Source organism: Sinocyclocheilus grahami, unplaced genomic scaffold (genome assembly GCF_001515645.1).
Source record: "Sinocyclocheilus grahami isolate Dianchi unplaced genomic scaffold, SAMN03320097.WGS_v1.1 scaffold317.1, whole genome shotgun sequence".
Lineage (NCBI taxonomy): Eukaryota > Metazoa > Chordata > Actinopteri > Cypriniformes > Cyprinidae > Sinocyclocheilus > Sinocyclocheilus grahami.
In genome coordinates this window covers 1,180,211-1,203,642 of record NW_015505496.1, presented here as the reverse complement: position 1 = coordinate 1,203,642, position 23,432 = coordinate 1,180,211, and the positions used below count along the sequence as shown (strand labels likewise).

Below are 23,432 nucleotides of genomic sequence, written 5' to 3'. Positions count from 1 at the left end.
AAACGGTATACAATAAAGGTAAAAAAACACTTTCAAAATCAAAAAAAAATTTATTTAAAGGCACTAAAAATGTCATGCATCATCATTAAAAAAAAAAAAAAAAACACATACATTGGGTCACATTCATTTTACAACCTGAATTAACCTTGCCTTGTCACTAAAAGGTCAAATTATCTAATATTTGATGAGACTTATTGACCTTGACACACAGTGTAAGATTACGCTAAACTACTTAAGGTTTTCTTTAAGAATTTCACCCTTTAATTAGGCTTTTTTATTCATTATATTCAGACAATTGTATAATCTTGACACTGACTTTACACAAAAATTAATTTTAATTCAGAAATTAAAAACTTGCTCAACATAAGAGGTATATTCAGGTTATTGTATGCATGAATAACATTTTAATTCATTTTCAAATAAAGAGGTCAACTATGTCATTGACCCTTACACACTTATAGTTCTCCATGTTGTTGTTTTTTGGTTTGCTGTACATGCAGTCTTATTATCTTATCGCCCCTTTCACTAGATTGAGGAGGCGGTACAACAAGCACACATTTCCTCTATGAGCTTAGCAAGGCCGCAGGAGGTCATCGATCTCCTGGGTCAGGATAAAGCAGATCAATAGTCACACATGTGTTTACTACACAAGTCACCAGAGGATGAATGCTTGTCTTTTCGAGTTAGTGAACCTCATTCGTTTGGATCTGATGGGGTGGCGTCTTCCATCTTAAACTGGCTATTCTAACTAGCGCCCTGCTGTTAGTCATTACACTAATGTTCGCCAGCCATGCGGGATGACCAGAGCTAGATTCAGCAAATCTCTTTTTTATTTCACTGTACATTTACAAAATCAAGAGTTCACGACAGGATGACTGTTCAGCTGTGGATTATAGAGAAAAAAGCTCACAGGGACGTTTGAGGACAACACTTGATGAGAGCTGCCAACTTTATCCAAATTCAAAATGAAGCTCTGGCTGACAGACGTCAAAAGGATGTGACCACAACGGAAGGATGACAACTAGATGTAAAAAATGTTATCTAATCAAATAAACACATAACAAAACCAGTGTAGCTTTGGTTTTTGTGCCCGGGAAGTTTTGAAAGCACTTTTGTATGAATGATGATCTCAAATGTGGTGAAAAATCCCTTTGATGGAAAAAAATGCTAAGCCAGAAACACGGTAACAAACGAGTCAGCGCTAATGGAACTATTTAAATGCAGTCTGTGGAAAAGCACCAGTGAAGACAAAAGCGGCTAAACAAAAGAGCCTTCTTCTCACTCCTCTTGTCAGAGTGCTTTAGGACTAAAGAAATCTCAGCCCCCATTGCTCAGGTGTTGACACTCTTCTCACCCAACTGTGTTACATCCTACGTCTTAACCAGTTGAATGTTAAAGAAGCCATGATAAGACTTATGCAAAGATGTTTTATTCTGTCTATGCTAATAGTGGTACTAAAGGCATAAGCTAATGTCTTTGCACCTTACAGGTGACTATTATTTTGAAAACGGCGTTGCCCTTTAGCTGACATTCCCTCAAGAATAAAAAACTCATTGTTTCCACTGAAATGATCTTCCAACACTTGGAAATGGCAGACTTACTTCATCTCCAGAACTCAGACGATGTGTTAGTTCCTTCAGGCTCTTCATCATCCTCTCATCCCTGAAGTCATAGGGAAACGTCTCCGTCCACTCAGTCAGCAACTGCAGGATCTTGGGAGCAATTTTCCTGACTCTTGCCTACAGATAAAGTAAACAACATTGTAATTGCAAATTATTGTCCTTGGTTCTTAAAATGACTTGTTAATGCTAGAGCAACCATGACGACTGAAGCCACCTTTTATGTCAATCAGTGTAAAGACACTCTTGTACCTTATCAGCCTGAGGATCAGTGAGTCTCTGCTGGTCCACACACAAATGGCACACTTTGGACATGAGCTCGTATGGGTGAATAAAGAGACGGGAACTGAGCAGGAATGTGAAGATGTACGTCCTCTGCGAGTCAATAAAAAAAAGAGATCAATGTTGGTGCAATAATACAAACCATTCATGTCTGTTTTTCAATATTCTAAACAAAACTAATGTTGGACTTAAACATTAAAACAGTGTTAACTACATAAAATGTATTTATATTTCTGGAAAATAGATGTGGTTAGCTAGACTACAAGCTCAAAAGGACAACATTTATTTTAAATAAAGTTCTTTATAATGTTACAAAAGATGTATCTCTTTATATCAATTTAATGTGTCCTTGGGATTAAAAGTTTTAATTTCTTTTTAAAAACCTTCCTGACACCAAATTTTTTAACAGTAGTGCATATTGCTGAATTTTAAGTAGAGACCAATTGCAAGGCACTTTTGTGGTCTCAGTGTTTTGACATTTAAAAAATAAATCTGTGATATAAAAATAAGCATGCATGTGTTTTCAATACTCAAAATCCAATATTGTGAACTGGCTTAATACTTTTGATACTATATACACTCACATCAGGATAGTAAGCCACCGTAGGGACCAAGTGCTCAATTAGAGCCTCCAAGGACCCTGACACCAGGTTGTTGTCATGGTAATACAGGCCTTCATAGTCCTCTTCCTTGGCCTTATAGAGATTCTTGTTGTAGCCATTAGACCCATACATTGCTGGAAAGGGAGGCGTTTGAGGCATTTTGTCCTGTTGAAGGATATAAAGAAGCATCAGTCTGAGGAGCCTCACCTAAATCCAAACACAATCAAAAACAGACATTGACGCATTAACTAATTCGTTAATGCTGAGCCTCCACCCTCAACTGAAAATTTAGTTTACCTTTGTGTAAAACACAAGGTCCACAGTATCATTATAGGAAGCTGAGTGGAAAATTACTCTTCCTCGGCTGGACGACTCATGGGGATGAATATGGCGATTAATCTCAATGTGCAAATACCTTCTTTGATTGAGCCTGTGAGAACTTGAGTTTAAATCTCCATTCGCTGCGTATTTCAGACTCACAGAGGCTCTTTTAACTTCGGTTCGATACAAAAAACACGATGACCTATGAGATCTAGTGCCTCTGAAAAGAAGCATTCTTATTTTCCCCCTCAAAACCAAAACGTGGGCCATTACAGATGAGAGTCCTATGAGTCGATCAGCATTAGCTAGAGGTGATAAGCAGCCAAAAGCAGTCCTTCACCCACACAAAGAGCTCTGGCTCACATTGCATCCCTCCCTCCTACTTCTGTATCTTCCAGGCTCTTGTGGAAAGGCAGAAAGTGAGTTTTGCACATGTCAATGCATCACCTAATCACGCGGATGGATCCAGCATGACAGCACGAGCTTCTGTGCCATTTCAGAGATCAGCCCGTGACTTTCAGTGAGATTCCTGGACACAGCACATATGGGCCCCTCAATGGAGGCATTCAAAGCTATGGCACGGGGCGTCAAGGGACACCCCAAACAATGCACAGTCCCAATGGCCGCCTGCCTATTCAGACCCACTGGCGTTTGGGTGCCAGAGTTGGACAGGAGTGCACAGGAGGGAGGGGGTGTTGTATGATGAGGTATATTCTCAGTCCAAGGCCCCCCACAGAGACCTCCTTCATAAAACCATTGGCATTAGCATCAAAATGGAGGCCCGAGAGGTCAAGGCAGCAAACGCCCCCTGCGCATCTGCTTTACCATGTGTTATACCATCTGAGCACGTCAATGAGATAAAAAGAGCGGAAGGCCAAATGATGTCAAGAATGATTTTGCGCTCATCACCAAAAATTGACTATTTGTCAAGTCCTATATGAATGATGCCTCTGGGAACCACATACAGTTTTATTCTCTCACTCATATTCTGCAACAGAATTTGTCTGAACTTTCATAAAAATAAACCATTTTATTGTTTTTGACCAAACAGTGTTGAATAAAGTCTCATCATATGGTCAAAAAGCAGGATCCCCCAGTGCATCTGCTCATGCAACCCTATTAGTGAAGCCCCCAGACAACAATGCAAATCTGCTAAAACAGCAAAAGTCAAAGCCCTTTTAAACACTCTAGGCGCACCAACTGCTGCTCGATTGAATTCCATGATGAAAACAAAGCTCAAGCTGATTAGTAGCAGGGATTCTGGATGTGTTTACTTTTTGGTTGCAGTTGTCAAGTACGGCCGGCCACATGTCCTCTCTCCTGTCCTGCTCAAACAAACACTGAGCACAGCCTTCACCACAGGGGCTGTATAGTGTATAAGCAAACAAAAAGGCCCTTGCTTTCACACAATTACTGCACTTTTTTTTTTGTCAGGGCTTTTATTTTGACCATATAGAATATTTGGCATCCTTGCACGGCTGCATTTTAGATAGTTATGACTGTCAGAAAGCTGAAAACATTCAGTCCCACCCACATGTTGACTGTAGTGTTGATTACTGTGGCTCTAAATCAAAACAGGCTTCCTCAAGCATAAAGCAACACTCAGCAAGATAAATAAACGGCATGATCTTCGGGGGTTCCCACACCTTTTGACCAATACATTTCCATGATTTTACACTCATTTAACCCTACTGGATAAGTTGATAAAATATTATAAATATTATTCTACATATACTATACACAAACATATATATTGTCATGGAAATGTCTTGAAATTTTCAATATTGTAAGTAAAATACTGAATAAATTGAAAAATACCTTTTGAAAAAATTGAACTTTTTATATAATTTAAATTGAATTAAAATAAAGTTATTTTTTTTATTTGTAGAATACGTATTCAATAAATAGAAAATTAAATTACAATTTTTACTTACATTATTGAAATTTCCATGATATTTCCATGACTTCTTAAGGTCAGTTTCATTGGAAATTTTAAAATTCCTTGATATTTACAGGTTTTCTGTGGCTGTGGGAACCCTGTCTAATGCAAATGTGGAGGGTAAAACAACAAAACCCAAATGCTCCGGACTGTTTTGAAACCATATCCTCAACAACAGGTTGTGTAGTGCTCACTGGCATGTTATTAGGAGTTGTAAAGTTGTTGTGGCAGTCTTGACTTTAAAGGAAACTTTATGCCGAATATAAAAAATACCAAGGATCAAGATTCTAACAAATAGGAAGGACTGCTGTGATGACAAGAAGAAATGATTCTCACTCACATTTCTCTTAAAAGATCCAAACAAACAAATGTCTGACGTATTCCAGAGACTGGAGCGTATACCATAAACAGAGTTCTGTGTAAATTGACAAATTACTATAAAAGGATGTTATGAATATTATGAAATGAGGAAATAAACGTGTTCATGGCCCTGTAACAGACACCAGTATGACACAACATTGTCGGCTTTCAATAAATTCAGCAAAAGGATCAAATTGAGTCTTGGTCTTTTGGTTTCTGTCAAAGTGGATTACACATTAGCCTTGGGAAATGAGCAGGTGTGTGTCCGTGTGTGTGTGTTTGTGTGTAAGACGGTGGGGGAAGGGAGCTACAACTTCACTGAAATTACACAAGTGTGTCTGAGTAAATAAAGGGCTTGGCTGGTGATACAGATTAGCGGGGCATAGTGTCCTTCCCAAGTATAAGCACTTCCAGCTGCCTGCATGACTGCTATCACAGAGGCAAAGTCCAGCCAAATCACAGCGACCTGATGCAGATCAGCATTTCAAAACAGAATCAAATGTCTCAAACACTCTTCTTTCCACAATCTTGACCAAAACGACCCTTCTTTTTGATAAAAAAAATAGAAAGAAGCACAATATAAGGCTGTTGATAAACAACACAGATTAATCAAGTAAGGTAAGACAATCTGCTTAAACCCCCAAATAGCTTACTTATTCGATAGTGGGGAAGAACACATGGGTAATGATCATCTGAAATCAACAAGGGAATATCAGCAACAACCCTCCAGTTCCCATACCCACCCACCACAAGACCACTACCATACTAATAAATATGAGAAATGAAAAATGATTTCCCCACTGAAAACTCTCAGCAAACACTACACTTCCATAAAGCTGCCATCTTCATCCTGCACACCATGTACACTCTATTTTTAAGCCAATTTACTGTAATTTTAGAACATCCTAAACGATAAAATACATAGACATTTACACGGGACTTTAAGATTTCACTAATCTCAATGTGTTTTATAGACTTGGAACTGCCGTTTTAAAATTCCTTCTTATAACCAGTTTTCCCTGACTGTGGGAACCTAGTATGGATGTAGCTAGTGAAGTAAATGAACATTACAGTCATTCAGTGAAATATTATACATTAAAGTACCATGCCAATACAACAAATAACCAATAGTATATAGCAATCATTCATTTCCATAGCAGTACATCAAATTACATGACGGCTTGGTTGTGTTCTACAATTGTTGTATATTTGCATATCGCACTTGTAAGAACTCCCACTCAAGACCACCAGCATACTAGCACCACAGGTCACATTCTCCATTAATAAGGTGAATATGATCAGCACGGAATATCTGTTGGTAACATATGTAAGTAAACCATTCCGTCTCGCTTGAAAGTAATTTATTGACTGACGAACACAGAGCAGGTCGAAAATAAAAAATCGAAATGCATGCAAACCAAGCCGCGTATTGAACGCATCGAGCGCTTCTGTAAACACAGACTGAGTTTCTCACCTCCGCTGTAGATCAGCCCTGCAGAAGTTTGGCGATAAATGGCTGCGCAAGATGAACCTCCGGACATATAACAATACACTTCAAAAAATTATTCTCAATTCATACGAAACTCAAAAGAAGTCACGCTGCGTATCTCCAGGTCATACGGATACTGACTGTGACACTCAAGCGCATGATCCTCAGAAATATACCCCAGGCAGTACGTGCGACGCGCTACTGCAAGTGCGCTGATCCACTGAGCGCGCGAATAGTAAATGATAGTAGGCGGCGCTGTGAAATCCAGACAGCCAATCAGCGGACAGCACCAGACACCCGCGTGCATGTCAGCGCGCGCCCATCAGCGTACGCTTGAAAACGAAAACATATGGGAATTTTACTAAAAGATAGAGACAACTGAAAGAAGAACTAGGCTAAATGCCTGTGTCAGCGAAAATCCCCTTCAAATAATCTTCATGGTTACTTACAAGTCCGCCATTATATCCTGAAAGTCTCATTTGAATCTAGCAGAAACACCTTTACAAAAAAGATGCAGGGCTAATGAATTTATAATTTCTCATAACCCACACAAATGCATTTATTTATTTATTTGTCCAAAAATACAGAATTTTATAAATGTCAGCATCACTGTGTAATGGAAATATTTTGGCGAATCTCCCTTATGGTAATATACTGAGACCATACCCTATACCAGGGGTGCCCAAACTCGGTCCTGGAGGGCCGGTGTCCTGCAGAGTTTAGCTCCAACTTGCCTCAACACACCTGCCTTCAAGTTTCTAGTATGCCTAGTAAGAGCTTGATTAGTTGGTTCAGGTGTGTTTAATTGGGGTTGGAGCTAAACTCTTCAGGACACCGGCCCTCCAGGACTGAGTTTGGGCACCCCTGCCCTACACTGATAATATATTTAAAAATTTTCCCCCACATTCTGGTATATGTAATGTTTACCTGCATTATCTTTTTATTTTTTTTTTAGGTTAAATTAAATCTGTGAAACACACTATATACTCACCCTGTCTCATTGTTGTAGAATTGTTATTGTGTTTTTTTTAAATGTGCTATTTATTCATGATAGTGCTTGTCTAAGAAACAATCAGGACACCTGGACTTGGATTTTCACTGATACTGGGTTGGAACCCCACACTAGACACTGCAGTGAATGACTGGCTTAATGTGTTTATGTAGTATGTTGGACTAGTTTAAGTGTTTATGTAGTTAATAAAACCTTACTTGTATCACACTTGACGTGTTCATTGTTTGCTCATAACCGGAGTCAATAATCATGCAGATTTATGTTACAAACTTATAGAATTGTACAGTAAGAAAGTTATTTCCTTTAACCAGGAAATTAACGTTCTTAGAATTGACAAGACGGTTGACCCTGAGTGGTCAGCTAAATATCTACAGTGGATCTAAAATATGAATAGTTAATTATAACTAGTTATGGTTAATTATTCATATTTCCCATGAGCTGATTCGCTACACCTGAAAGAGTTCACAGAGAGATTTTCCCTCTCTCGTTGCAGGTCAAGGGGCCGAGAGCTTGTCACCTCTCTCACCTGACGTGTGATAAATGAGTTTCAGTAGCATATTCTAACAACAATGGTCTCAATCGGTCTGTCATTTAAATTGACTGAACAAATTGATTCACCAGATAAACTTTCACTCACTCCATGGTTAACCTAACAATGCTTCTGAACATATAACTACACAGTTTCCACAGACCTATAGTTAAAATTATTCACTTGAAGGTAAGGACATTGCAAAAAAATATCACAAAGTCAATCCATGTGATAACTCAAAAATCATATTTCATGTCTATGTACTTATTTGTTAAGAAGCAGTGAAAAAGCAGGATAATGTGTGTGATGGGGTCCTGAATGTCCTCTCGGGGGTTATTTGCATTAATGGCTGGCTGACTCTCTTTAACAAAGTTATATTTTCATAAATGTGTGTGTATCAAATGTCTTAAGCAGACCAGCACCTTAAAATCATATTTTATATCAAACCAGTACATAAAAATAAAAAATAAAAAGCAAGCAGAATAGCACAAATTTGTAAAGCTTTAAAATAAAAGACATGAATGAATCATCTCTAAAATCTGCAAAGACTCTTTAAACGTGGTGTGAAAATTAGGATGTTTCTTCATGCCTGCTTTGACAACCAGTCTGAATAAAATCTGAATATGGGGAGCATTATGCTTGAAAACAACCATTCGCAGATCTCACATCTTGGCTAACATCTCCACAATGGGCCCACAGTTATGTAACCTCTGTGTATTCAAAGTCATTGTTCATCATGTAGAGTGTGTGGAGGAGTTCATAAAGATATGAAGAACTAACAGTTAAGCTCTCTGCAAAAGTTAACACTTCTATCAAGAACCAAACAGCAACAAAATGTTGAAGAGAAACAGCTACAAGTCCATTCAAGTCCAGCCGTTCTCCCCATTAAATACACATTTGAGGTTAGTCAGCACAGTCAGTTTCATGGTCTGCACTAACCTGGCCATCTTAATCTGTTATTTATTAATACTATATGTCTACTACTATTTACATCATTCAAATGTAGTATCACACTCTGGGAATGTTTTAGTGAAAAGGCTTTACCTATTCCTTGAAGTCCAGCTACTTAAACCCAACACTTTTCCTACCTCTTACAAAATATGCTGAGATGGACATGATCAATTTTACTCAAAGTCTGTATAGACTTGTTCACAAACATACCAGGGAAACCCCAACCGGCAAGTAAAGAATGGCTGAAGTACTTTCCCAGTCTATTTCTCTTAATGGCTTCAAGTTTTACTTTATGCTCCGCAAACTGATACAGATCACACAAGTGGACCCCTAACTACACAAGTCAGTTATAGTGAAATGCAACCTGATGATTAAAACCATATGAAAATATGACTGGATTTGATTTGCCAAGAATGTGGTCCATATATACGTTTCCAGAGTAATGTCTGAAGCACACATTTTTTCACAGTTGGCCTAGTTCACTGTTTGCATGAGCCCGAGGAGAACGCCTTCATGTCTCTGCCTGACAAAACCGCTCACATCCCAGAAACCAAAAAATAGGGCATCTCTAACTGCGAGATGTGACTTTTGAGAAACCTTGATGCGAAGTTCAGTAAATCCTCCCCCTAAAAAAGCTCAACAACAACAACAGTGAAAAAAAGTTCTGTCACAGAGATTTGTGTTTCTTCTGAGGTGACCTCAGCACTGACGGCTTTTCATTAGGATCGCTGCGACAGATAATAACCCACTGAACTCTTCCTTGAAGGTCACAAAGATCTCGCCTCTCCTCTCCCATTCTACAACAACAGATGCCACATGATACAACATGTCACAGATGGAGCAGATAAGATCAAAGGACAGGTGTAACAGCGACCAGAGACTTGGCTCGTATTCTGAGAGAATCAACAATCACTAAAGGGCAAACACTTTTATCATTGTTGTTGAAACTGTTCTTGTCTCAAAGTGTTTCAAGATAAATCTAAAAATTATATATTACATTAAAGTATTGGACATTAAAGTAAGCATAAATTAGAATCATAAAATCATACAAAATGCACGTTATTTTTTATTTAGTAGTGACCTGAACAAGGTATTTCATAAAATTCGCTTACATATATTCCACAAGAGAAAATAATAGTTGAATTTATAAAAATTACCCCGTTCAAAAGTTTACATATGTTTGATTCTTAATACTGTGTTGACTGTACCTGGATGATCCACAGCTGTGTTTTTTGTTTTGTTTTGTTATAGTTGTTCATGAGTCCATTGTTTGTCCTGAACAGTTAAACTGTCCGCTGCTCCTCAGAAAAATCCTTCAGGTCCAACAAATTCTTTGGTTTTTCAGCATCTTTTGCATATTTGAACCCTTTCCAACAATGACAGTATGATTTTGAAATCCATCGTTTTTCCACACTGAGGACAACTGAGGGACTATTACAGAATAATATTTGGATTATTGTTTGGATGTTTGGATCACCTTGTAAATAAACTGCACTTGGGTTCTCACTACGCTCGCCTCCAGTGGATTGATCGTTACATATATACACACAGTTGTGGTCAAAATTTTACATACACTTTGCAGTATCTGAAAAAGGTTAATTATTTTACCATAAGAGGTATCATAAAAAATGCACGTAATTTTTTTATGTAGAACTGACTTGAATAAGATTTCACAATTAAAGACGTTTACATATAGTCCACAAGAGAAAATAATAGTTGAATTTATAAAAATTACCCCGTTCAAAAGTTTACATATGTTTGATTCTTAATACTGTGTTGACTGTACCTGGATGATCCACAGCTGTGTTTTTTGTTTTGTTTTGTTATAGTTGTTCATGAGTCCATTGTTTGTCCTGAACAGTTAAACTGTCCGCTGCTCCTCAGAAAAATCCTTCAGGTCCAACAAATTCTTTGGTTTTTCAGCATCTTTTGCATATTTGAACCCTTTCCAACAATGACAGTATGATTTTGAAATCCATCGTTTTTCCACACTGAGGACAACTGAGGGACTATTACAGAATAATATACGCAACTATTACAGAAGGTTCAAACGCTCACTGATGCTCCAGAAGGAAACACAATGCATATTATATATATATATATATATATATATACACATTTATCTACATTATATTTGTATATTACTGGATACATATGTACACACACATACAAGCACAAACACAGAACTTTCCGCCCAGCAGGTGTGTGGGAGACTGGCTGCCAGCAAAATACTCAATGTTCTCTTGGTTACCACATTCACTGAAGGCCAAAGAACATGATCTCCCACCCATGTATCTCAGGGGTAAACACAATCACATGGTAGGGCTCAGACTTTACTGTAGGTTGTATATAAACAATTTTCCAAACACATCCGGATTACAATGTACACGCTATATTGTTTATGCGGTATGAATGTTCACACTACTGGGATGCATGCCATGAATTATGCAATATTTTCTTGTCAGTTCTGACACATTACAGCATTAACTGCTCTCAGCCATCACAACACTAACGTATAGGATGGGCTGCTGGTTTGTTAAGTCAGTCAGGGGGCAAAGGACTGTCTTGTGTCCATCTGTGACTTTGCTGTGTGAAGGAGTGCTGACATTTTAATTATCTTTGACAGAAGCAAGGGACGTAAGGCCTCAGTCTGGGGAAAAAATCTGCCTACAAAAGACGAAGGGTTGTAAAACTGTCTAAAGGACAAGCAAAAATAAATAAATAAATAAAATAAAATAAAGATTATCAAAATTCAATGATATAAGAAATGACTAAATTGACTCAAATCTCCAAAATAGAACCATGTTTAGTGCTTTGGGAGGGGTCCTAAAGCATATGAGACAGCACCTGGAAGACATTGCGTGTGTGCATGTGGATTGGCATTAATGTATGGGGGGAAGGTTAGGAAATGGAGGAAACTAGAAGACAACACCCAGACAAACTCCCTGTGACCCACATACCCTCCCTCTTCATCCCCCATCTCCCCTCCACCTTCTGGGTAGAGACGGCTTGAGAGCTGACATTCCATCCCAACCCCCCTCTGTCAAAACAAACAAGAAGACCACCTGAGGAAAAGGAATTGTTTTGTCACATTTTCAAGGGTTAATCTTAATCAGTCAGGGGTCCACATCACTTGCATGCCTTCAAATTACACTTCAGACTTGGGTACCCAAGACATACATGATAAATCAATTCTTGATATTCTATTAATAACTATGTTTCTACACTCTAAAAAAAATGCTGGGTTGGAGCTAAACTATACCTGGGTTAAAAATAACCCAGTGCTGGGTTAAAAAGGGACAAACTCAGCTATCGGGTTGTTTTGACCCAGCGGTTGGGTTGTTTTGAACCCAACCGCTGGGTCAAAACAACCCAATAGCTGGGTTTGTCCCTTTTTAACCAAGCATTTTTTAGACTGCATGTATGACACACTATTGCATAGCACTGAGGCATGCCGGAAGAAGTTAGTTTTTGTCCTGCTTTTGTGTCTTATGGGTGTTGTCATTCATCAGCAAAGGCTACAAAGATTACGCACTTCATAGAAAAGAAATTCGTAATTACGTAATGGGACAAATGTCACAAACATTGTAGTAAGTTGAACTACGGCAATCACCACGTTTACATGGATATTCAGAATTTGACAAGCATCATGCAAACACATTAACCAATATTAACAATAACCAAGATTAAGCCAATAATTTGGTTTCTAGAAATATAAACGTGGCTGACATATATACTACCATTCAAAAGACATTTTATTTGAAAGGAATTACTTTTATTTAACTAGAAAGCATTACATGAATCAAAAGTGACAGTAAATACATTCATCGTTTTACAAAAGGTTTTTATTTCAAATAAATGCTGTTCTTTTGAAGAATCCCAAAGAAAATTTTAAACTTTGCAGCATTGATAATAAGAAATGTTTCTTAAGCACCAAATCAGCATATCAGAATGATTTCTGAAGGATCATGTGACACTGAAGACTGGAGTATGGCTGCTGAAAATTCAGCTTTGACATCACAGAAATACATTACATTATAAAATATATTCAACCGTTGCCATTTTTTAAAACATATTCAACTGTTGAGTGTTTATGTATTGTATATGCCAATACACTGCAACTCTCAAATACAAAGCTAACTCTATTTTTGTTGTCTATTTGAATATAGTTTTAAAACATTCAACAGTTATTTTAAATTGCATTGGTGAGCATGAGAGACTGCTTCCAAAAACATTAATCAAATTGTACTGCCCCGTTACTTTTGAATGGTAGACACAGCTGTAAGGAAAGCTGTAGGGAAGAAAAACTTTTCAAAAACATTAAAAGAAACATCATTGCTTATATATTTAAATTTTTGTTAATGCTCTTGTGTGCTGCTCATGCACAAAAACAGAACATGGCCCGTAAAAGGACAGAATTTAAATTTTTGGTTGAACTATCCCTTTAATCAGAAAATAATGTGCATGTAACCATGGTCACTGTCACATTATAATGAGGTAGCTCACTTATCAGAACATGCATCCCACAGAGCATCACCATGAGATTCCACCCACAGATTTCAGAGAATGCTAAGTGGCTAAAATGTTGTTGTCAGCAGACGCTCATAATGATGTTCCCAGTAAAGGCTGGGGGAGACCGCCTCTTTCCACCATCCAACAGCTGAACAGGCCCACTTGTGTGTTTGTACTCTTTCATTAATTCCACCAATGCAGATGACACTTGCTCAGTCAACTGGCTGCAAAGCTGCCGTTTCTATTTTTCAAAGTCGTCTACTGGATAATCTCACATCGCTTAGGAATGGTCAGATATGATGTCACTGCCAGAGAATGAAGTAACGAGACAAAACAGTCCACCACACACAAACACATAAAAGATAATCTGTTCAGATTACATAAGAACTGTCCCTTTTCATGGCCTTCCAAGTCCACAGACAAGCACCACAGCCCACGCTTTCAGTCTGAGGCTCCACTGGCCACTCTGAGGCAGAGGAAAAGTAAAGAGGCCATAATTCAGACTATTTATGTAACAGCATGTAGCGATACACTCAGTTTCCATAAAAGTTTCTCTAGGTTGCGTTTGCCTATTCGAACGGGTCACTAGACAGTCTGCTCTGACCCTGCTCACAGCCTTCGCCATCATGCCACCAGTGCCTGAAACAATGCAAGCGCAGATGGCAGGCATGCCACGCCAAATGCCACACAAAGCAGTCCCAGATGGAGGCGGCCTTGGATTTATCTGCCTGATAAAAGGGTATGGAGAGATTGCACATTTTGCTGATTCAAAAAATAGCCAAATATCTGTGTAGGAACATATGACCTTTCCATCATGTCTCACTTCTTACTTCCAGACAAATTCTCCCTTTGATCTGCTAATGTTCAGACCTGAAAATTGGGACGGATTACACAAGATCTCCTGAAAAGGAGGGAAAGTTAGCCTGGATGGACAATGCACCTATTATGCACTTTGGTACGGTTTTGGGTTCTCAGACGCGAGCATGAGGCACTTTTTTCCCTTCCTGTTTAGCTTTTACAGCCACCATAAAAATATGTTTTGAATATGGTTTTCCTTAAAATAGCCATTGAGACAAAGTGATCAGTAAACACAGCTGTTTGCCATCCCACAGAATGGAAGTCTCCGATTTTGTGAAATCTCAATAAAAGTTAATTCATCAAAACCTCTCTCTACACAATATGAAATACATTTTCCTAACAAGATGGGGTGACAGAAAAACAAAAGCTTATTATTAGTCCTCATAAAATGTACTCTGACATCTGTACACGATTAGTATTATATAACATAACAGCGTGAAATCACAACTTTTTCAATGGAAATGCTAAAGTTAATATATAAAATTTAATCAAGAGTGGTAAAGTGATGAAAACTCTTCCTGAAATCCAACTCTTAGGAAAATACTGAGCACAGTTCAGCTGTGATGTGACCCTATGACCCAAACGCTGTGATGTGACCCTATGACCCAAACAATGCTATGAATTAATGCCTCTGTGAATCCATGTGGATGTTATAGTTTAAAAAGGATTGTTACAGTGTGATAAACTCTTATGAATTTAAGAAATTCTTTCAGAACAGAAATGTCCTTATTAGCAATTGAGGGTCCTTGTATTTTTCTGTAAACAGAGTGAAGATCTGCTGATCTGGTGATTCCTGCCTGTGTGTGCTCATGCTGTTTTCCCAGTGAGGTGAGGAGTGAAACGGAAGCTGTACAGCCCATCCCAACCAGAGAGAGCTATCAAAACACACCCTCCCTTTCATAATCTCTCTGCTTTGAAAAACTAAATAAAGTATCTAGGTTCTAAAGATCTATCTATCTATCTATCTATCTATCTATCTATCTATCCATGTGGATGTTATAGTTTAAAAAGGATTGTTACAGTGTGATAAACTCTTATGAATTTAAGAAATTCTTTCAGAACAGAAATGTCCTTATTAGCAATTGAGGGTCCTTGTATTTTTCTGTAAACAGAGTGAAGATCTGCTGATCTGGTGATTCCTGCCTGTGTGTGCTCATGCTGTTTTCCCAGTGAGGTGAGGAGTGAAACGGAAGCTGTACAGCCCATCCCAACCAGAGAGAGCTATCAAAACACACCCTCCCTTTCATAATCTCTCTGCTTTGAAAAACTAAATAAAGTATCTAGGTTCTAAAGATCTATCTATCTATCTATCTATCTATCTATCTATCTATCTATCTATCTATCTATCAACCATATAGCACTTCTCACACACTTCTGCAAAGGCAACATACAACAAGTAATCCTGACAACTGTACAGTACAGTAAAAAAACAACAACTGTCAGCTGTAGTTTCAAGAAATTCACTGTAAAAAAAAAACACACAAAGACACTGTTTCAGCATTACAGGATGGTGTTTTGGTGACTATTTTACGCTGTATATAATTAAATAATAAACCAACCTGCTTGAACTAAAATCTGCTTTACATCTTAAACACTTTTCATCTTTATCACTATAACACAAGGTAAAATAACTCTTTATTCACCAAAAATATATACAGTATTTACAGTCAAATGTATGCATGTCTTGTTAAATGTAATATATTTAACATGGTAAGGGTTATGTTACATTATTCACCCATTAAAATGACTAATATTTTTAAATAAAATCAACTGGACCAAACCACTACACAACCAGGATCTGTATCATATCCATAATCCATATCAGTTATGTAAAATCCTGTTATTGTATAGAGCAGTACCAGTGAGAATGATAACCCAACTTACATTTAAACACTATTTACGTAGACCGACTCCACAGGTTCAGATTATGCTGAACACTGATACTGCGGCCAAAAGGATATTGATATTTACTGTATACTTCAGTGAAATGCCTAGAAGCAAGAATAATAGAGCATGTTTAAAATGGTTGTCTGTTTAAAAGAAATTCAAAGCCTTTACCATCATGTTGTGTAGAAGTCACATAAAATATTTATTTGCAATAGGTGAACACCGTATGGCAGTGACATGAATAGCTCATTATTTATGAATGCGGCACTGGATCTATTCTGATGAAACTGTATGCTCAGTCATTGTGTGACCATTTTGAAACGCTGCCATCTGCCTCATGTACAATCTTAATCAAGTGATTCTCAGTGCTGCAATACGCCATGATGTAATACACACATAAACATAAGCTCAAAATGTAGAATCAGGATTAATGCTTACAACAGTGGTGTTCAACAGGGGGTCTGCAGCAGTACTGCAGGGAGTCCGCCAATTACTGTATGAAGTTATGACTAAAACATGCATAAACAAATTACAATATACTTCAACCAAAGCTAAAGTTAAAAAGGTAAAGATCAGTTTCATTGCACCTCTCACAATGTATTAAGTAAAATGAAAACACATTGAATATATGAATCTGAACACTGAAAAAATGGCTTTCAAAAATCTCACTCAGAAACAGCTAGTAAATTTCACAAATAATTACAAATTTTGAAGTTTAAAGACTGAAATTGTATTTTTTAACATGTATTGTACTCCAATGCAGTAATTTACAGTGACACATTAATACGCATTTTAACAGCTTTCAGTGTAAGCATCAAAACAAAGTATGCAAATACATTAATATCAAAGTCAGTGTCAACTTTATTGTCATTTTTAACACAGTTCCTTCAGGAAGCAACAGACACACGTATAGTAGACAGACACAAGGTTTAAAAAAACACCTTAAACCTGGACAATAAATACAGCAAATGGTGTCAAGGTACACAGAATAAAAAACAAAATTGTAGAATTGTAGTAATGTTAATAATATAATATGGTACTAGTGAGATAATATGGTACCACAACACTCCCTGTCTCTCTTTATTCATAGTGGGTCGCATGGCCTTAAAAATATACATGCATATCATTTTACATGTAATAATATGACAATTACCAATCTGTATCATTCATGACAGCTGTATGTCAGCTTGTTTGCCTGACAGTTAGGTGCTTTTATCCAAAGCAAAGTAAAATAACCTGCTTATAAAGATTGTTCCCCATAAAAACTGGGCTCCTTGCTGAAAGCACAACATTGACCGAGAGCTTTCAAAGCCCACCTCTGCCTGGGACACAAACCCCTGCTTTTGTGCTGTCAGTCAAGACACATCCACTAGTGCACCTGCTCATGTTCACTTTCTTCTCAGCATGGATGTCTGTACAACTTCATTTCAACAACCAAGAGAGGCAGCTTGCTGATATGTCTAGCTGTAATAAAAACTGTAAGAAGGGAGGAAAGCATGTATTTCACAGCTGTTGAAGTCATTACAAGATGCACTGACACATCAGTCAGCGCTGTATATTGCTCTGCTCTTTCTGGATAAATATGATACTTTTTTGCCATTAGAGTGCACATTGACCATGCAGATGGTGAGTAAAATATAATGGTGGGTGACGGTGGTGACAGCTGCTTGAGGAGGGTACAAATGGACCGACACGTTCATGAGCATTAGGAGATCGCATACAGCTGTTTTGATTAATGGTAATTTCTTTCATAAACTTCACTGTTCATTATTTCTATGTAAGAGAACAAAATAAAATATTTAGAATAGACTTCACAGATCACATCCATGATGTAAAATGTTAATGATCTTTATGCTGACCAGTAAGTGATTTTTTTTTTTTTTACTTCACATGAATATGACACCATACTGGATTCATAATGCTAGAAAATTACAGGACACATTTCAAGTATTTCAAGTAATTCCCTGTAATGCTACTTCAATTTCCATCCAGGGATGAACAGGTACATTTATATAACATAGTATGTATGGTATTTTTATGAAATGACTTTCTGAGGAGCATTTATGTTCCAAGATGGGGTCAGAACTTTTTCAATGCCAGGCAACTGAATGCCTAATATTTGACTGATGATTACACTGACCTCTCCTTTTGTCTATTTGGCTGTGTTTTGGAACAAACTGTGGTTTTATTAACGGTTTCCCGTGGTGACCACACTCTGTGTTCAGCCGCTTCCTGTTGGGTAACGTTTCTATGACAGTTGTTTACTGAGCAACATTCAGACTCGGTTTTATATGCTCATCCACAATACAACATGTAACAATATGAACCGATAAAATGATCTGAGATCAGTCTTAAAGAGCGACATAAGTTCTGTTGATTGATGAGAAAATCTGAAGAGGTAAAGGTTTAAATGACACTTTGTCATGGCTCACATGAGAGTGCTCTTACATAAAAGTGTATTTTGCTTGTATAGAAAAAACAAACACTTGCTTACATAACTAATATTATTCAGAACCAATACAACATAAGGGTATCTATAAGGCAAACTCATTTAAAATCTAGTTTAAAGCGTGCCAAATTGTTTCAAATCTACTCTTTGGCAGTTTATAAGTAAAGATTCTGCATGACCATATTTTAGACTCCTTTATCCTACCTCAACCTAAACTTAACCAATTACATTACTAACTATTAATAAGAACACACACACGTCTACTTGTGGGGACTCTCCATAGGCATAATGTTTTTTCTACTGTACAGACCGTATATTCTATTTTTAGATTTTCAAAAAACTTAATTCTGTGTGATTTATTAGCTTGTTTACCCGTGGGGACCTCAATTTAGGTCCCCACCGTGCCATGAGTCTGTGTGTATTCAGGTTTAAGTCCCCACCAGAATAGAAAAACAGGTACACACACACACACACACACACACACACACACCTAAATGAAACCTAAACAAAATGAATCTAAAAATAAATAGCCCAAGTATATCAGCCTCTCTGGCTGTTGCTGAATGAGTCCGATTTGATGAACATTTAATTTTTTTTTTGTCAATATTCAGTAGTTAATGACCACTCAACAGAATAATGTCGGTCTATAAAACTGACACTTTACTTTCACTCCCTGAGAACATGTTTTAGCTTCACGCTGTGGCACCCTTTGACAGACTAGACTGATCTAATATTGACTTGATTTTATCTAATATACAGGTGCATCTCAATAAATTAGAATGTCGTGGAAAAGTTAATTTATTTCAGTAATTCAACTCAAATTGTGAAACTTGTGTATTAAATAAATTAAATGCACACAGACTGAAGTAGTTTAAGTCTTTGGTTCTTTTAATTGTGATGATTTTGGCTCACATTTAACAAAAACCCACCAATTCACTATCTCAACAAATTAGAATATGGTGACATGCCAATCAGCTAATCAACTCAAAACACTTTCCTGAGCCTTCAAAAAGGTCTCTCAGTTTGGTTCACTAGGCTACACAATCATGGGGAAGACTGCTGATCTGACAGTTGCCCAGAAGACAATTCACAATTCACAAGGAGGGTAAGCCACAAACATTCATTGCCAAAGAAGCTGGCTGTTCACAGAGTGCTGTATCCAAGCATGTTAACAGAAAGTTGAGTGGAAGGAAAAAGTGTGGAAGAAAAAGATGCACAACCAACCAAGAGAACCGCAGCCTTATGAGGATTGTCAAGCAAAATCGATTCAAGAATTTGAGTGAACTTCACAAGGAATGGACTGAGGCTGGGGTCAAGGCACCAAGAGCCACCACACACAGACGTGTCAAGGAATTTGGCTACAGTTGTCGTATTCCTCTTGTTAAGCCACTCCTGAACCACAGACAACAACTGGAAACCTTGGCTTCCATACCACCTCAGCAGTGCCACAAACTGATCACCTTCATGCCACGCCGAATTGAGGCAGTAATTAAAGCAAAAGGAGCCCCTACCAAGTATTGAGTACAAGTACAGTAAACATACTTTCCAGAAGGCCAACCATTCACTAAAAATGTTTTTTTTTATTGGTCTTATGAAGTATTCTAATTTGTTGAGATAGTGAATTGGTGGGTTTTTGTTAAATGTGAGCCAAAATCATCACAATTAAAAGAACTTAAACTACTTCAGTCTGTGTGCATTGAATTTATTTAATACACGAGTTTCACAATTTGAGTTTAATTACTGAAATAAATGAACTTTTCCATGACATTCTAATTTATTGAGATGCACCTGTACAGTACCTAATAGCATTTTAGAGTTCAGAATTCGTTTTTAGAGTTCAGTAATACATTTTTACATGAATGTTTGTTTGTATCATCTTAGCATGGTAACCAAAAAACATCAACAATATGGAAGAAATATCAAATACAGTGGGGCAAAAAAGTATTTAGTCAGCCACCAATTGTGCAAGTTCTCCCACTTAAAAAGATGAGAGAGGCCTGTAATTTTCATCATAGGTATACCTCAACTATGAGAGACTAAATGAGAAAAAAAATCCAGAAAATCACATTGTAGGATTTTTAAAGAATTCATTGGTAAATTCCTCGGGAAAATAAGTATCTGGTCACCTACAAACAAGCAAGATTTCTGGCTCTCACAGACCTGTAACTTCTTCTTTAAGAGGCTCCTCTGTCCTCCACTCGTTACCTGTATTAATGGCATCTGTTTGAATTCATTATCAGTATAAAAGACACCTGTCCACAACCTCAAACAGTCACACTCCAAACTCCACTATGGCCAAGACCAAAGAGCTGTCAAAGGACACCAGAAACAAAATTGTAGACCTGCACCAGGCTGGGAAGACTGAATCTGCAATAGGTAAGCAGCTTGGTGTGAAGAAATCAACTGTGGGAGCAATTATTAGAAAATGGAAGACATACAAGACCACTGATAATCTCCCTCAATCTGGGGCTCCACGCAAGATCTCACCCTGTGGGGTCAAAATGATCACAAGAACTGTGAGCAAAAATCCCAGAACCACACGGGGGGACCTAGTGAATGACCTGCAGAGAGCTGGGACCAAAGTAACAAAGGCTACCATCAGTAAGACACTGCGCCGTCAGGGACTCAAATCCTGCAGTGCCAGACGTGTTCCCCTGCTTAAGCCAGTACATGTCCAGGCCCATCTGAAGTTTGCTAGAGAGCATTTGGATGATCCAGAAGAGGACTGGGAGAATGTCATATGGTCAGATGAAACCAAAATAGAACTTTTTGGTAAAAACTCAAGAGGAATTTACCAATTAATCCTTTAAAAATCCTACATTGTGTTTTTCTGGATTTTTTTTTCTCATTTTGTCTCTCATAGTTGAGGTATACCTATGATGAAAATTACAGGCCTCTCTCATCTTTTTAAGTGGGAGAACTTGCACAATTGGTGGCTGACTAAATACTTTTTTTCCCCACTGTAGATTAACAAAGAAAATCTACTTTTTACTGTGGCAGCTTTAAAACCCATAACTGTGGCCTTCTGCTGAACTTTCCCAAATTGCATCAGCACACTAAACCCCAACACCAAACCTGTAGAGACAGACAAGAAAGTCTGACATTGCCGCTTGACTCAAAGTCTCAAGCACGTCAATCAAACTCGTCAGCGAGGAGGAGAAAGAAGAAGGGATGTTTTCTCATCTATCCCGTAACCAGCAAGATTATGTGACATGGAACCCATGAGAATTATTTCCACATATCAGAAATCCAATAAATCTCTCACAAATTTATCAGTTGGTGGGTGAATGAGTTTCTAAGCCAGCGGCTACCTATTGGATTCAAAGGGCTGATTCGCTATGATGTAACTGGATATGAGCTCATTATGAGTCAGACAGACAGAGAGGATTGAGAAGAGAAGCGTGTATATGCTTCAGTAGGCTTGAAGACAAAGTACTTGCTCACACGCACGCGCACACACATACATTTGACAGTAATCGTTTTTGAGTCTCCCCCTTCTCTCATCTGTTGCCATTCAGACAGCAGTAAAAGCTGTGCCAGTGTCCCCAGTGAGACCTCGAGAAACACTCTCTGAAGTCAAAGGGAAAAAACATAGCTAAATCCACTGGAGATATTCAGGATTCTCTCCCAACAAAAAGACTGAATTACAGACACAGCAGTGCTCATACAAGCACCAGAGGTTCATTTGTACCTGTCTGTTCAGTATTTGGGTAATTATACTATTATATACATATTCATGTAAACTTCCAAAATGTTCCCTCTTAACTGGTTGTAAATCAGTGTATTTCAACATTTCTGTCATATTCTCCTAAGACCCAACAATTTCCTTCTGTTTTCTGCAGAGAACATTTGGTTGTTAAATGTTTGTGTAATTTATTTGGCCATGACAACTTTTAACTTCCTCCCTGAAAACAGCTGACTTAGAACGATAGATTGAATGACAGAACAATAAATAGAACTAAATAGTTAATAAATGCTAGAATGATAGAACGCTAGACAGACAGACAGACAGACAGTCAGACAGACAGACAGATAGAAAAAAACATTGATATATATCGTTATATCAATATGCTCATATATTAAATATCATGATTAAAATCAAGTTAGTAATATTAAGTCAGAAAGTAACAATAAATAACTAACTGAGCACATAAATTCAGTGTATTCCACATTAATATATACATACATTTAGTTTTTTTTTTCTTAAAAACAAACTGAAAGCAATCCCAAGATTAATCCACATAATTTATTAGATTCAGTAGGAATTAGAAAATATTTTAATAGATTTTCACAGTTTTAAGAAAGCAAAAAGTTTTCTGGAACCATGCTTCAGCACCCCTGTTGTGAATCACTTCTAAAACATTCCTAAAAATCTGCTCTCTGTATAAAAGTACTTCATGCTGAAATACCCATGGATGCTGTCCTAGATTTCATTTACAGTAACAATGTAATTTGTCCATCACTTGACAGTGAGAGTCACTTCATGGCGGGTTTAGAGTGAAAGGCACACTCCCATGAGTCAAAGTCACTCAACTCCCCCTCCAACCACACAGTCATCCTCCTCTCATCATTTCTGTCTTTTCTCTGTCCTACTCTGCCTCTCAGCGCCATTAGTCACAGTG

General features: G+C 37.7%; 1 protein-coding gene across 1 annotated transcript in view; it reads right to left on the bottom strand.

Annotated features, from left to right (window-relative positions):
- LOC107602004 (ras-GEF domain-containing family member 1B-A-like) overlaps positions 1 to 23,432 on the bottom strand; it is a 63,583-nt gene that overhangs the window by 4,318 nt on the left and 35,833 nt on the right. The window contains exons 4-6 of the mRNA XM_016294380.1: positions 2,486 to 2,668; positions 1,872 to 1,994; positions 1,602 to 1,739 (exon numbers count right to left, since the gene is read on the bottom strand). Of these exons, the coding sequence (XP_016149866.1) occupies positions 1,602 to 1,739; positions 1,872 to 1,994; positions 2,486 to 2,668 (444 nt within the window). The remainder of the gene's footprint in view (positions 1 to 1,601; positions 1,740 to 1,871; positions 1,995 to 2,485; positions 2,669 to 23,432) is intronic.